At 48.2% G+C, this 15,978-nt stretch overlaps 1 protein-coding gene across 1 annotated transcript in view; it reads right to left on the bottom strand.

The window, feature by feature from the left end:
* LOC119951259 (oocyte zinc finger protein XlCOF6-like) overlaps positions 1 to 15,071 on the bottom strand; it is a 72,066-nt gene extending 56,995 nt beyond the window's left edge. Inside the window, exons 1-2 of the mRNA XM_038774318.1 lie at positions 15,026 to 15,071; positions 13,002 to 14,284 (exon numbers count right to left, since the gene is read on the bottom strand). Of these exons, the coding sequence (XP_038630246.1) occupies positions 13,002 to 13,918 (917 nt within the window). The 5' untranslated portion in view covers positions 13,919 to 14,284; positions 15,026 to 15,071. The remainder of the gene's footprint in view (positions 1 to 13,001; positions 14,285 to 15,025) is intronic.
* Between the last annotated feature and the right edge of the window lie 907 nt (positions 15,072 to 15,978).

The raw sequence follows: 15,978 nt of genomic DNA, 5'->3' as shown, positions 1-15,978 counted from the left end.
CAACCCGCGTATGCGGGGCTGACGTCATGACGCTGACGGCCGTCTTTCCCCATAGCCGCCCTGCAAGACGTGGCGGCTTGATCTTGCGGGGCGGTGGAGGGGAAATAGTGCATCCGTTTTGGACGCCGGCCCGATGATCGGTGGGCACCGATCGCTGGCCTGTCCCCTCCTGAGCACAGTCGTGGTGCTCTTGCCCCAAACGGCCCCCTAGAAGCCCCAAACGGGCATCTGCCGCCCATTTCACGATGGCAGCGACCAGGTATGTTTGCCGCCGTCGTGAAACGGTCGTGAACGGCCGGCCGCTCGGCCCATCGGGGTCGGACGGCAAGCGGCGATTCTTCTGAGCCGGGGAGGGGGGGGGGGGGGGGGGGAGAATCACGGGGGGGCGCCGGGGGGGCGTGAAAAATGTCAGGGGGCCCTCCTGCGATTCTCCCACGCCACATGGGGAGCGGAAAATTCCGCCCCATAACCCTTAATCCCTTTATTCTTCAAAAAACGATCTACCTTTATCTTAAAAACATTTAATGAAGGAGCCTCAACTGCTTCACTGGGCAAGGAATTCCATAGATTCACAACCCTTTGGGTGAAGAAGTTCCTCCTAAACTCAGTCCTAAATCTACTTCCCCTTATTTTGAGGCTATGCCCCCTAGTTCTGCTGTCACCCGCCAGTGGAAACAACCTGCCCGCATCTATCCTATCTATTCCCTTCATAATTTTATATGTTTCTATAAGATTCCCCCTCATCCTTCTAAATTCCAACGAGTACAGTCCCAGTCTACTCAACCTCTCCTCGTAATCCAACCCCTTCAGCTCTGGGATTAACCTAGTGAATCTCCTCTGCACACCCTCCAGTGCCAGTACGTCCTTTCTCAAGTAAGGAGACCAAAACTGAACACAATACTCCAGGTGTGGCCGCACTAACACCTTATACAATTGCAACATAACCTCCCCAGTCTTAAACTCCATCCCTCTAGCAACGAAGGACAAAATTCCATTTGCCTTCTTAATCACCTGTTACACCTGTAAACTAACTTTCTGTGACTCATGCACCAGCACACCCATGTCTGTCTGCACAGCGGCATGCTTTAATATTTTATCACTTAAATAATAATCCCGTTTGTATTAGTATACAGTAAAAAGTATTTTCTTGCATGCTAGACAATGCATACTGTACATAGGAGAGGAAGGAGAGACTGCAAAATATAATGTTACAGCTACAGGTGTAGAGAAAAGATCAACTTAATATGAGGTAGGTCCATTCAAAAGTCTGATGGCAGTAAGGAAGAAGCTGTTTTTGAGTCGGTTGGTACGTGACATCAAACTTTGGTATATTTTTCCTGACGGAAGGTGGAAGAGAGTATGTCCGGGGTGCGTGGGGTCCTTAATTATGCTGGCTGCCTTCCCGAGAGAAAGGAATTGTAGACAGAATCAATGGATGGGAAGCTGGTTTGTGTGATGGATTGGGCGACATTCACAACCTTTTGTAATTTCCTGCGGTCTTGGGCAGAGCAGGCTCCATCCCAAGCTGTGATACAACCAGAAAGAATGCTTTCTATGGTGCATCTGTAAAAGTTGGTGAGAATCGTAGCTGACATGCTAAATTTCCTTAGTCTTCTGAGAAAGTAGAGTCGGTGGTGGGCTCTCTTAACTATAGTGTCGGGACGGGGGGGACCAGGACAGGTTGTTGGTGATCTGCAAACCTAAAAACCTTTAGCTCTCGACCCTTTCTACTTCGTTCCCAGTGATGTAGACAGGGGCATGTTCTCATCTATGATTCCTGAAGTCGATGACAATCTCCTTCGTTTTGTTGACATTGAGGGAGATTATTTTATTTTTATAAATAAATTTTAGAGTACCCAATTACTTTATTTATTTATTTCATTTTTCCCAATTAAGGGGCAATTTAGCATGGCCTATCCACCTAACCTGCTCATCTTTGTGTTGTGGGGGTGAAACCCACGCAGACACGGGGAGAATGTGCAAACTCCACACGGACAGTAACCCAAGGCCGGGATTCGAACCCGGGTCCTCAGCGCCGCAGTCCCAGTGTTAACCACTGTGCCACATGCCACCCCTTGAGGGAGAGATTATTGTCGTCGCACCGATTCACCAGATTCTCTATCTCATTCCTGTACTCCGTCTCGTCATTGTTTGAAATCCGACCCAGCAAATTTGAAAATCGAGTTGGAGGGGAATTTGGCCACACAGTCATAAGTGTATAAGGGGTATAGTAGGGGCTGAGGACACAGTCTTGTGGGGCACCGGTGTTGAGGATGATCGTGGAGGAGGTGTTGTTGCCTATCCTTACTGATTGTGGTCTGTGGGTTAGAAAGTTCAGGATCCAGTCACAGAGGGAGGAGCCGAGGCCAAGGCCATGGAGTTTGGAGATGCGTTTCATAGGAATAATAGTGTTGAAGGTGAGCTGTAGTCAATAAACAGAAGTCTGACACAGATGTCCTTGTTATCTAGATGTTCCAGTGTTGAGTGTAGGGCCAGGGAGATGGCGTCTGCTGCGGACCTGTTGCAGCGGTGGGAATCTGGGAGGCTGGAATTGATTCGGGCCATGGCTAACCCGAATTGGGAAGAAGTCCCCAACAGCCGCGCACGGCTTTCAAGATTTGGTTTGCATTTGAGGGGGCGGGATGGCGCGAGGCTGGGCTGTATGCTGGTCACCGCGCGTCCGTAAGGGGTGGGGTCTGGGACTGATGGACGACCATGTGGGCGCATGATGCTAACAGTGGTGGCCCCAGCTTGGAGCTCCGCTCTGGTGCTTGTCCTCTGCGCGCTGCTCGGCTTGTCCCCCGCCACCGATCAGCAGTATGTGACCTGCGGCTCTGTGGTCAAGCTGTTCAACGGCCGACACAATGTCTGATTGCACTCCCACAATGTGAAGTCCTGATCGGGCAGTGGTCAGCAGTCTGTGACTGGGGTGGATGCAGTTACTGGAGAGTGGGAGCGAATCCAGGCCAGGTTTGTTGGGAAGGAATACCAATCAAACCAGGTCAGTCAGTACGGCTGACACATGTCAACACTGGAAGAAACTTACACAGTCATCACTTTGTGTCGCTGCTCTCTGGAAACCAGGAAGTAAGCACTTTTGGTGAGAATGGAGAAGGAGGTGACTTGGACATCAGAATGGTGCAATGCGGTGGAACCAGAAAGAAATATTTGACATTGTATGTGTTTAACAAGTCACTTCATCTCATCTAAGGTCATAGTTTGTAAAGGAAAAACAAGAATGTACTTTTTTTCTGTACTTCATAGATCATAGAATTTACAGTGCAGAAGGAGGCCATTTGGCCCATCGAGTCTGCACCAGCCCATGGAAAGATCACCCTATCTAGGCCCACATCTCCACCCTATCCCCGTTACCCAGTAACCTATCTAACCTTTTTAAACACTAAGGGCAATTTAGCATGGCCAAATCTACCTAACCTGCACATCTTTGGACTGTGGGAGGAAACCGGAGCACCCGGAGGACACCCACGCAGACACGGGGAGAACGTGCAGACTCCGCACAGACAGTGACCCAAGCCGGGAATCAAACCTGGGACCCTGGAGTTGTGAAGCAACAGTGCTAACCACTGTGCTACCGTGCCGCCCATTTGTTTAAATTTCTAAAGAAATGGGAATATATTTAAAACAAAGTTTGTGTGCAAATGCACATGTTCAACTGAATTTGTTTTTAAGTTTCAGTCGTTAAAAAGTTATGAGCTTGGAAACATCAGGTATTGGAAATAAAGTTTCAAATAAAAGTAGAAGGCCGCTACGACCGGTCTTTAATTATGAACGATGGAGTACTTCCGTCAGAGGCAGTGACAGAGAGAAGGTCACGCTCCCAGCATGTACACTGACACCCCGTGCCATTTACATCGTTGCTATGGGTGCAAAATCATGGCGGAGAGATTCCTCCATTTTGAAGCTGCCAGCAAGCAAGCAACAGGACAGGGTGAAGAACTGGTTACTTAGTAACGGGGCCGAGAAGGCCAGAGACGCGAACAGGTCCGGATCTCACAATTGAATCTGCTGGAGAGAGCTGCTTAGGAGAGGCCACAGTGGGACAAGGCAGTGCTGGTGTGAGCTGTAAGCAGAGCTCCAGGGCCTCTGGTGAACAAACAATTAGAAACTGAAAATGGCAGTTCAAGGTACTGCACAGGGCTCATATGTCCGGGACGAGGATGAGCAGGTTTTTTGGGGGTGAGGACAGGTGCATTAGGTGTTCGGGGAGTCCAGCGAACCATGCCCATATGTTCTGGGCATTCCCGGCGCTGGAGGAGTTCTGGAAGGGGGTGGCGAGGACGGTGTCGAGGGTGGTGGGATCCAGGGTCAAGCCAGGATGGGGACTCGTGATATTTGGGGTTGGGGTGGAGCCGGGAGTGCAGGAGGCGAAAGAGGCCGGTGTGCTGGCCTTTGCGTCCCTTGTAGCCCGGCGGAGGATCTTGCTACAGTGGAAGGATGCGAGGCCCCCAAGCGTGGAGACCTGGATCAATGACATGGCGGGATTTATTAAGCTGGAGAAGGTCAAATTCGCCGAGGGGGTCGGTACAAGGGTTCTTTAGGCGGTGGCAGCCTTTCCTCGACTTTCTGGCTCAATGATAGGGAACTAGGTCAGCAGCAGCGGCAACCCGGGGGGGGGGGGGGGGGGAGGAGGGGGGAATGGAGGGGGGGGGGGGGGGGGGAGGGGGGGGGGATGGAGGGGGGGGGGGGCATTGTTTATGTTAATTTAATTTATTTTGTTGTTTATTGGGTTGGGGGGCGGGGTGGGGTGGTTCGTTATATGCATTGTTACGGGTCCGGGGGGGGTGTTTATTATTGTTATTATTATTGTTCTGTTGTTATACATTTTTCAAAAATTTCAATATAAATTATTTTTTTTTAAACTGAGAATGGGAACAAAGCAACATAGAAAGATGATTTCTTGAGGTATGGCTTTAATTGTGCCAACGCAAATCAGGATGCAAAGCCCATGTGTGTTATATGCAGGGAAGTACTGGCAAATAAAACTTTAAAACAATCAAATCTTCAAAGGCATGGCAAGTTTGAGGACAAACCTCTTGATTTTTTTCAAAGGATGCAGCGAGAACATAAATAGTCGGCTGACGTCCTTTGCAGAAATGTAACATTGAATGACAAAGCAAGTGAGATAGTGATGACCAAAAGGTAAACAATAAAGGTGCGTCGTGAAGGTTGGCTGGCTTGGGTCATGCACGTTGACCAGCATGGGTCCCGAAGGTCCGCCAGTTGGTAAAAGTGGGCCCCGGGACAAAAAGTTTGAAAACACTGTTGTCAGCCACCAACACTGTGACGACTTCACATGTCCAGCTTTATTACAATGAAAACAATTGCATTTTCTTGTCTCTCTGTCACTACCATTGGTTTCCTATTTATTCCCTCTCAGGCACACTCTCCTTAACATCAAAGAACAAAGAACATTCCAGCACAAGAACGGGCCCTTCGACCCACCAAGCCTGCACCGATCCAGATTCCTTATTTACACCTACTACTTATTGCCCAAACGATCCGTATCCCTCCAATCCCCACCCGTTCATGTGTCGATCAAGGTACCTCTTAAATGTTGCTATCTGCCTGCCTCCACCACCTCCACAGTCAACGCATTCCAGGCACCTATCACCCTTTCGCCGCACATCTCCCCTCAACTTTCCCCCTCTCACCTTGAACCTGTGTCCCCTTGTAATTGAGTCTTCCGCCCAGGGAAAAAGCTGCTGACTATTCACCCTGCCTATACCTCTCGTAATTTTGTAGACCTTAAACTGGTCTCCCCTCAGCCTCTTATCTTTCGAACAAAAGAAATCTGCGTTTATTCAACCTCTCCTCATAGCTAATACCCTCCAGGCCAGGCAACATCCTGGTAAACCTTCTTTGTACTCTCTCCAAAGCCTCCATGTCCTTCTGGTAGTGTGCCGAGCAGAACTGCACGCAATATTCCAAATGTGGCCTTTTACAGCTGGAACATGACCTGCCAACTCTTGCACTTAATTCCCTGGCCGATGAAGGCAAGCATGTCGCATGCCTTACATAGAACATAGAACAGTACAGCACAGAACAGGCCCTTCGGCCCTCAATGTTGTGCCGAGCCATGATCACCCTACTCAAACCCACGTATCCACCCTATACCCGTAACCCAACAACCCCCCCCCCCCCCCCAACCTTACTTTTATTAGGACACTACGGGCAATTTAGCATGGCCAATCCACCTAACCCGCACATCTTTGGACTGTGGGAGGAAACCGGAGCACCCGGAGGAAACCCACGCACACAGGGGGAGGACGTGCAGACTCCACACAGACAGTGACCCAGCCGGGAATCGAACCTGGGACCCTGGAGCTGTGAAGCATTTATGCTAACCACCATGCTACCCTGCTGCCCCTTCTTGACCATCTTATCCATCTGCATTGCCATTTTCATGGGACTATGAACCTGAATGCCCAGATCCCTCTGCATGTCAATGCTCCTCAGAGTTTACCATTTACTGTATAATTCACACCTGAATTTTACCTTCCAAAATGCATCATCTCACATTTGCCCGGATTGAACTCCATCTGCCATTTCTCTGCCCAACTCTCCAATCTATCTATATTCAGCTGTATTCTCTGACAGTCCCCTTCACTATCTGCAACTCCAGCTATCTTAGTGTCATCCGCAAACTTGCTGTCAGATCATCTACATTTTCCTCCAGATCTCATATATATTACAAACAACAGTGGTCCCAGCACTGATCTCTCTGGAACACCACTAGTTACAGATGTCCACTCTGAAAAACTATCTTCCACTGCTACTCTCTGTCTCCTGTTGCCAAGGGAGTTCTTTATCCATCTAGCTAGCACGCCCCGAATCCCATGCAACTTTACTTTTTGTACAGTCTGCCAAGAGGGACCTTGTCAAATGCCTCATTACAGTTCACAAATAGACAACATCCACAGCCTTTCCCTCACCCCTCATCAATTAATTTTGTCACCTCCTCAAAAAACTTCAGTTGGTCAGACATGACCTTCCCCACACAAAACCATGTTGCTTATCATTAATAAGTCCCTTCGCTTCCAAATGTGAATAAATCCTGCCTCTCAGTATCTTCTCCAACAACTTCCCCACCACTGAAGTCAGGCTTCAGTGGAAGGATACGGCACAAGGACATGCGGATGTTTTGGCAAAGGTTGGTATCATGGTCGGTACAGGCTTGGAGGGCCGAAGGGCCTGTTCCTGTGCTGTATTGTTCTTTGTACCACAGAATTCGGCAAAAGCTGGAGAATGTGGAGCGGGAGCGGCTGTTTTATTAGATTAGAACAGTACAGCACAGAACAGGCCCTTCGGCCCTCGATGTTGTGCCGAGCAATGATCACCCTACTCAAGCCAATGTATCCACCCTATACCAGTAACCCATCAACAACCCCCCTTAGGATTTTCCTTGACCCTACTTTCATGGCCCCTTTTAGCTCTCCTAACTCCCTGTTTGAGTTTGTTTCCGACTTTCCCTTTATTCTTCAAAAGCTTCATCCGGTTTTAGTTACCTAGACCTTATGGTCTTCTTCTTTTTGACGAGTCTCACAGTTTCCCTGTCATCCATGCTTCCCCAATCCTGCTATTTCTGTCCCTCATTTTCACAGGGTCATGCCTGGCCTGCACTCTAATCAACTGGTCTTTAAATGACTCCCACATATCAAATGTGGATTTACCCTCAAACGGCCGCTCCCAGGGGCAGCACGGTGGCGCAGTGGTTAGCACTGCAGCCTCACGGCGCCGAGGTCCCAGGTTCGATCCCGGCTCTGGGTCACTATCCATGCGGAGTTTGCACACACTCCCTGTGTTTGCGTGGGTTTCGCCCCCACAACCCAAAAGATGTGCAGCATATGTGGATTGGCTATGCTAAATTGCCCCTTCATTGGAAAAATGAAATGGGGACTCTAAATTTATAAAACAAAACAGCCGCTCCCAATCCACATTCTCCAGCTCTTGCCGAATTCTGTAGTACAAAGCTGGTTTAGCTCACTCGGCTAAATCGCTGGCTTTTAAAGCAGACCAAGCAGGCCAGCAGCACGGTTCGATTCCCGTACCAGCCTCCCCGGACAGGCGCCGGAATGTGGCGACTAGGGGCTTTTCACAGTAACTTCATTGAAGCCTACTCGTGACAATAAGCGATTTTCAATTTCAATTTCAATTTCAATACATCACAGGAAAAGGCCCTTCGGCCCTCCAAGCCTGTACCGGTCATGATACCAACCGTTCCCAAAACCCTCAGCACTTCCTTGTGCTGTATCCCTCTATACCCATCCTATCCATGTATTTGTCAAGGTGCGTTTTGAATGCCGTTAATGTTTCTGCTTCCACAACCTCCCCTGGCAGCGCGTTCCAGGCACTCACCACCCTCTGTGTAAAAAACCTGCTTTGCACATCTCTAAACTTTGCCCCACGGACCTTAAACCTATGCCCCCTGGTAACTGACCCCTCCACCCTGGGAAAGAGTGCCTGCCCATCCACTCTATCCATGTCCCTCATAATCTAGTATACCTCTATCAGGTCAACTCTCAACCTCTGTCTTTCTAATGAAAACAGTCCGAGTCTATTCAGCCTCTGCACATAGCTAACACCCTCCAGACCAGGCAACATCCAGGTCAACCTCCTCTGCACCCTCCCCAAAGCCACCACATCCTTTTGGTAGTGTGGCGACCAGAATTGTGCGCAATATTAGTTGGCTTTCCCCCAATTTAGCACCCTCATTCGAGGATCACTCGTGTTCTTACCCACGAGTATTCAAAAACTTATGTAATTAGGGCAGCACAAGTGGATAGCCCTGTGGCTTCACAGCACCAGGGTCCCAGGTTCGATTCCCCGCTGAGTCACTGTCTGTGCGGAGTCTGCACGTTCTCCCCGTGTGTGCGTGGGTTTCCTCCGGGTGCTCCGGTTTCCTCCCACAGTCCAAAGACGTGCAGGTTAGGTGGATTGGCCATGATAAATTGCCCTTAGTGACCAAAAAACATTAGGAGGGGTTATTGGGTTACGGGGATAGGGTGGAAGTGAGGGCTTAAGTGGGTCGGTGCAGACTCGATGGGCTCCTTCTGCACCGTATGTTCTAGTCTAGTATGATCACTATTCCCAAAATGTTCCCTTCCTGAAACTTTTATCACCTGGCCGGGCTCATTCCCCAATACTAGATCCAGTTGGGTCCCCTGCCTGGTTGGACTATCAACATACTGTTTCAAAGAACCTTCCTGGACAGACCTTTCAAATTGCTCTGCATCCAAACCCCAAGCACTAAGGGAGTCCAAGTCAATATGGGGGAAATAAAAATCACCCACAACAACTCTGCTATTTTCACAACTTTCCAGAATCTGACTACATATCTGTCCCTCTGTATCCCGCTGGTTGTTGGGAGGCCGATAGTACAACCCCAACATTGTGATTGCCCCCTTCCTATTGGAAGCTATTGGGCTATACCCACAATGCCTCACTGCAGAATCCTTCCAAGATGTCCTCCTTCATCACAACTGTGATATGTTCCCTGGCCAGTAATGAAACTCTCCCACCCCTTCTGTCTCGTCAAAAAAAAAGAGAATATTCCAGAACGTTAAGCTGCCAATCCTGTCCTTCATAATAGTAACAATATCATAATTCCCCACATTAATCCAGGTTCTAAGTTCATCCATCTTACCTGTTACACTTACTGTGTTGAAGCAAACTCCAGACCTCCCTCTGCCTGCTCTCCCTCTTTGCTAGATTTGTCTTAGCCTCAAGCTCTTCCCAGTCTCTATACTTGCTGACCTGCTGCTCCGGTTCTCACCCCCCTGCCATATTAAACCCTTCCGAACCACATTAGTGGCACGGTAGCACGGTGGTTAGCACTGTTGCTTCATAGCTCCACGGTCCCAGGTTCGATTCCCGGCTGGGTCACTGTCCGGGCGGAGTCTGCACGTTCTCCCCGTGTGTGCGTGGGTTTCCTCCGGGTGCTCCGGTTTCCTCCCACAGTCCAAAGGTGTGCAGGTTAGGTGGATTGGTCACGCTCAATTGCCCTGCAATGTCCAAATGTTAGGTGGGGTTGCTGGGTTATGAGGATAGGGTGGAGGCGTGAGTTTAGGTAGGGTGCTCTTTCAGGGGCCGGTGTAGATTCGATGGGCCAAATGGCCTCCTTCTGCATTGTAAATTCTATGATGATCTATGAACAAACCTTCCGGCCATATTGGTGCCCCTCCAGTTTAGGTGTGGCCAGTCCTTCTCGTACAGGTCCCACCTTCCCTGGAAGACATTTCAATAATCCACATATCTGAAGCCCATCCCCTGGCACCAGTTCTTTAGCCACGTGTTCAACTGTAGTATCTCTCTGTTCCTAGCCTCACTAGCACATGGATGTGGAGTAATCCTGAAATTACTACCCTACAGGTCCTGCTTTTTAGCTTACTACCTAACTCCCTGTAATGACTTTGTAGGACCTTGCTGCTCTTCCTGCCTATGTCGTTTGGGCCAATGTGCACAATGTCACCTGTCTGTTTGCCCTCCTGTTTCAGGATGCCTGCACCCACTCAGATACATCCATGATGCTTAACATTGGTTTCTTCGCCGCATCATAATGCCCAGATACCTCCTCTGACAGTGAGACAAACACATCGCTAGCTCTACCTACCAACTTTATTTGAACCAACACCACCCACGTAGTCTTTGGCCAATTCAGTTGTTTAGCTACTTTCTCAAAGGATATAAAATATGCTTCAACATCATCCTCATCGAATCTTGGATATATTTAAACATGTCCCACCAAAACCTTTGACTGGGGGGGGGGGGGGGGTTTCTTCCTCAACTCCTGCCTTTGTCTCCAACATTTTTCGTCATTGCTCTCCTTCCAGTGCCAGTTTCTGCAGTTCACATTCTCTCTCCCCTCCCTGCGCTTCTGCCACAGTCAATCTCTCTCTCTCTTCCTTTGCTAATCTTTCCCTTTCCATTTCAATCTTATTCCTTTCCATTTCCCTTTGAAAAACTCTCTCTTTTTCTTTGGCTTCATTTGCCATCTCCATTTCTCTCAGTTTTTACAGCATTTCCAATTCTTTAATTTTTAATTGGATTTGAGCTAATTCTAATGGGTTAGACTGTGATACAGTAAGTTGAAATATTGAAGCATGGTTTGTATTATCTCTGCCTTCTTTGGCCCTTTTGGCAGGGTTAACTACAGTTCCTCTGCCAAACTCAAAACCTTTGCTTTTGGCTTCCCTTTTAAATCTTCCCGAGTGATTTCCTCCACCCCCAGGAGACCTTTTAGCAACTGGAAGGACCAACTCCAGTCACTCCCTATTCAATATTTCAAACCGGGAAAGGAGGCAATCGATCCACACCCACCCACGGTCTTTAATTTCGATAACCCCAAGCCAAGCAAGGAATTATATTAAGAACATCCCAGCCACGAGCCCCAATTTGTTATGGACGCCTGGTCAGTTCTCGCCAGTGGATAAGATACTGCACCAGGACCATAGCTTTTAAAAGTTTTAAGACAGAGCGGAAAGATCGATTCATTCCAGGAGTGATAATAAAATAAATAGGGCTTCGTTATTTTATAAACAAACCTTATTAAAACAAAAGAAAAGAGAATTATATTTAAACTTCAACCCTCACACTAAAAGATTACATGTACTTACTTAACCTTAACGGACTAGTTCCCATTAAACATCACTTTACATGAACATGCAGCTCTCATTCCACTTGCACAAACAGGCAAAGGCAATACTTGCACTTAACAAAACAATTTTTCTCCTGTTGTGGACATTCTTCATAACCCTTTGCCAAAGCCTGGCTTGGTGGCAACTTTCATAACAATAATAATAACAATCTTTATTAGTGTCACAGGTAGGCTTACATCCACACTGCAATGAAGTTACTGTGAAAAAACATCTCTCTGTCTATTTCACAAACCTCTGCCTGCACCTGTTCAAAACACTAATCCTTCTCTCTCTCTCTAACTCCACCCAACCCCTCAAACACAGGTTTTCTGGTGTTTCCACACTTGAACTTATCACTGTTATTTTGGCTGATTTGATGGCCCACTCCCATTTATACAAAAGAACAGAGTTATGCTATTGATATGCAACTAAGCTCCCTTTGATGAACAAAGAGGCCATCAGACTCTGTAATGAGCTAATTGCTGGTCAGACTGGAATGTCCCAAAGAACAATGGATCTGGGGCATCCCACTAACGATTTTAAGTCTGACTGCAACAATGTAGCTTGGCCAGGTGTGGGTCCATCCCTCTGACTCTGTGCAGGCAGGTTTTTCCCCCTCAGTCTGTTCCACCCCTAAATTGCCTGCTACATTGGGGTCTCATTTCTGAACCTAATTTCCTAATATCCACCTTGCGTGACAGATGAGAAAGTTGGTTTCTCTATCTGGCTTTTCCGATCAGAGTTCAGTTGAGAGCTGCTCGCTGCTCTGTGACCTGACTCCAACTGCCTTCAACTGCTGCTAGTTTTCAGCTACAAACTAAAGAACAAAAGAAAGCTGTTTGCTACCTTACGGGGCCTCTCTGGTTGCTATGCAACTATCTTTTCTTCATGTGGAGCTCTCTAAAAACAATAGTGTCTCAGCTGGGATTGAAGCTAACCCCACATACGTATAGCCTTTAAATTCTAACTGCAGCTGCCTTCCAGGCATAGAAACATTAAATTCAACCTACCTGAAACTATGCCTTGTTACTAATGTTCACCCGTGCAAATATAAATTCCTCAAAAGGACCTATTGTTTCCTAACACTCCCAGGCTCAAAGAGCATCAGCCCACTGGAAGCAAAGCTGTGAGACCGGCCAGTCCAGCAGAAAGAAACCCTCCAACTCTCCCACTTCATCAAGTGTCAGAATGAACATGGTTCAGTCCTGGATGTGATTAACAGCAGCAATAACAGCAGAGTCCAACCCCAGTCATCACTTGTGAACTTGCTGGTGTCTCAGGAGGTGGAATGACCGAGTGAATCCCTTTCCACACACAAAGCAGATGAATGGCCTCTCCCCAGTATGCACCCGTTGGTGTATCTGCAGGTTGGAAGAACGACTGAATCCCTTCCCACACACAGAGCAGGTGAATGGCCACTCCCCGGTATGAACTCGCTGGTGTGTCCGCAGTGTGGATGAGGTTTTAAACCTCTTTTTGCAGTGAGAGCAGCTGAACGGTCTCTCCTCAGTGTGAATGCGCTGGTGGGACATCAGATCCTGAGAACTTTTGAAGCCACTTCCACACTCAGAGCATTTAAAGGGTCTCTCCTTGGTGTGAGTGACTTTGTGTCTCAGCAGGGTCGATGAATCACCAAATCCCTTCCCACAGTCGGTGCAGGTGAATGGCCTCTCTCCAGTGTGAACCCGCTGGTGTCTTCGCAGTGTGGATGACCTTCTAAACCTCTTTGTGCAGTGAGAGCAGCTGAATGGTCTCTCCTCAGTGTGAATGCGCTGGTGGTCCATCAGATCCTGAGAGCTTTTGAAGCCACTCTCACACTCAGAGCATTTGAAGGGTCTCTCATCGCTGTGAGTCACTTTGTGTCTCTGAAAACTGGATAAGTGAGCGAATCGGTGTCCACACACGGTGCAGGTGAATGGCCTGTCCCCAGTGTGAACTCGCTGGTGTGTCAGCAAATGGGATGAAGTACTGAATCCCTTCCCACACGTGGAGCAGGTGAACGGTCCATCCCCAGTGTGAACTCTCCGGTGTGTCCGCAGATTGGATAACTGAGTGAATCCCTTCCCACACTCAGTGCAGGTGAATGGCCTCTCCCTGGCGTGAATTCGCTGATGGATCCGCAGGGTGGATGAATCACTGAATCCCTTCCCACACTGAGAGCAGGTGAATGGTCTCTCTCCAGTGTGACTGCGTCGATGAGTTTCCAGCACGGATGGGGATCTGAATCCTCTCCCACAGTCCCCACATTTCCACGATGTCTCCATGGTACAGGTATCCTTATCTTGCTCCAGGGTTGATGATCAGTAGAAGTCTCGACTACACACAGAACACGTGTACAGTGTCCCCACACTGTGAATGGTGTGATGATTTTTCAGGCCGTCTAACTGGTTAAAGCTCTTTCTATGGTGGTTTTTTGGAACACTCTCACTCGGGTGTGTATGTGTCTCGGTGTTTTCCCAGTCACAGTGAGATGTAAAGTCTTCTGAGGCCGACAGAACAACAAAACATTTTCTCCTTCCAGGCTGAAATGCTGATGATATGCAGGTCCTTATGAATTGAATGATTCTGTCAGATGTTGACAGGACGATTGGTTTCCGATTTCTGTCTGTAAATCCTCACCTTTTAATATCCTGGAAAATGAGTTGACAAAAATCATCACTGTCAGTACAGGATAGAGATTCAGAACAGATAATTCTAGTTTCTCTGGAACATTCTTTCGTCTCTCATTCCTCAAAAGCTGTAAATCTCCATCCCACACACTCTCCCTCCATTCTCACTCTGCTGTATCTAATATTCACCCTCCCAATTCTCCTGAAGGTGCTGATTCAGGCTGGATGACAAATACATGCCCTGGACACAGAACCTGGAAGTCTTCATGCAGGCTGCCAGTCTAATGGAATTATGGTCATATTACTGGACCAAAGCGTGTTTAATGTGTAGGATGTTTCAGTTGGTTAACATACATGGGGGTGGGGGGGGGGGGGGGGGGGGGGGGGGGGGGGGGGGGAGATCATGATCTCAAACTTGGTGCCAATGAGGTTAGTCCAGCAGAGATAATCAATAATTTCTAAATTAAATTTGAGGGTGCTGCAGGGTTACAAAACGGGATCTACCTCCTGGAGAAACCAGCCCTTTAATTGTGAACATTGGGAAAGAGACCATCCTTTTAGCCAGACAAATAATTGTGTCAAACTGAGGGAGCAAAGGATGTCAGTGTCTTTAAGAGAGAGAGAGAGACCTGGGCCAAGCTTTGCAGAGTCTGCACCCTCCCTGGATTCACTTCCTTTCCCTTCAGTTGCTGCAAGTGACCAATTGAAGGTGAGAATGAGAAAAGAAATAGAAAGGGGGAGAAAAGAAAGTGTTTTACTCACAGATGTTGGAGACAGGAGGACGTTTCAGTCTGTGTGAAGCCTAATCTTCACACAATGACCGCGCTGTGATTGCCTGGAGGACCAGGATCCTTCCGGTCCTCCAGCTCTTCCTATTGATCAATATCTCAGCAGGAAGTTCAGGGGCGGGCTCTGCTTTGCACATGCGCGGATTCCGCTCTCCCTTGGACATGCGCATTCCCCGCCCTCGCCCGCGCGGCGGGTTGCGCAGGTTCCTTCGCACCGGAGATCCAGTCTCCCAACTCCTGGGACTGGGATTGCGGGGCCGCAGTGACGTCACAAAGCCCATGTGGGTGGTCACTGGATTGGATTGTGACGTCCCCCTCAGCAACACAATTTGTTACCTTCAGGTGTAAAGATTTAGACACCTGGGTGACACATTGGGGAGGGCAACAGGTGAGAGAGAAACTGAACCAGAGGGTCAGCAGCTTCAGGGGAGGAGAATTGGGGATAAGCAGGAGGAGGATAGGAGACAGACATTTATCAGATGGATGGATTTGAAGACAGAAATTGCAAGCCAAGCACCACATTGCAATCTGACAGATTCACTTAATTTACCAGGATCTGAATATCATCAACCATTGAATCTAGAAGAAGTTATGGGGTTGTTATTGATCATGATCTCAAACTTGGTGCCAATGAGGTTAGTCCAGCAGAGATAATCAATAATTTCTAAATTAAATTTGATGGGTGCTGCAGGGTTACAAAACAGGACTGGGGAAACCAGCCCTTTAATGTCAGCTTTAAAATAGTTTAAATATTAATTTCACTGGAAAGACAACAAGGACACACTCAGCCAAGTGAGTGTTTAACTGCACTGACTGTGTAAAACCTGATGTGGAGATGCCGGCGTTGGACATGGGTGAGCACAGTCAGAAGTCTTACAACACCAGGTTAAAGTCCAACGGGTTTGTTTCAAATCACTAGCATTCGGA

This window comes from Scyliorhinus canicula, chromosome 17 (assembly GCF_902713615.1).
Source record: "Scyliorhinus canicula chromosome 17, sScyCan1.1, whole genome shotgun sequence".
Taxonomy (NCBI): domain Eukaryota; kingdom Metazoa; phylum Chordata; class Chondrichthyes; order Carcharhiniformes; family Scyliorhinidae; genus Scyliorhinus; species Scyliorhinus canicula.
Note: the sequence above shows the minus strand (reverse complement) of the source record. Positions and strands in the feature narration are given on the sequence as shown.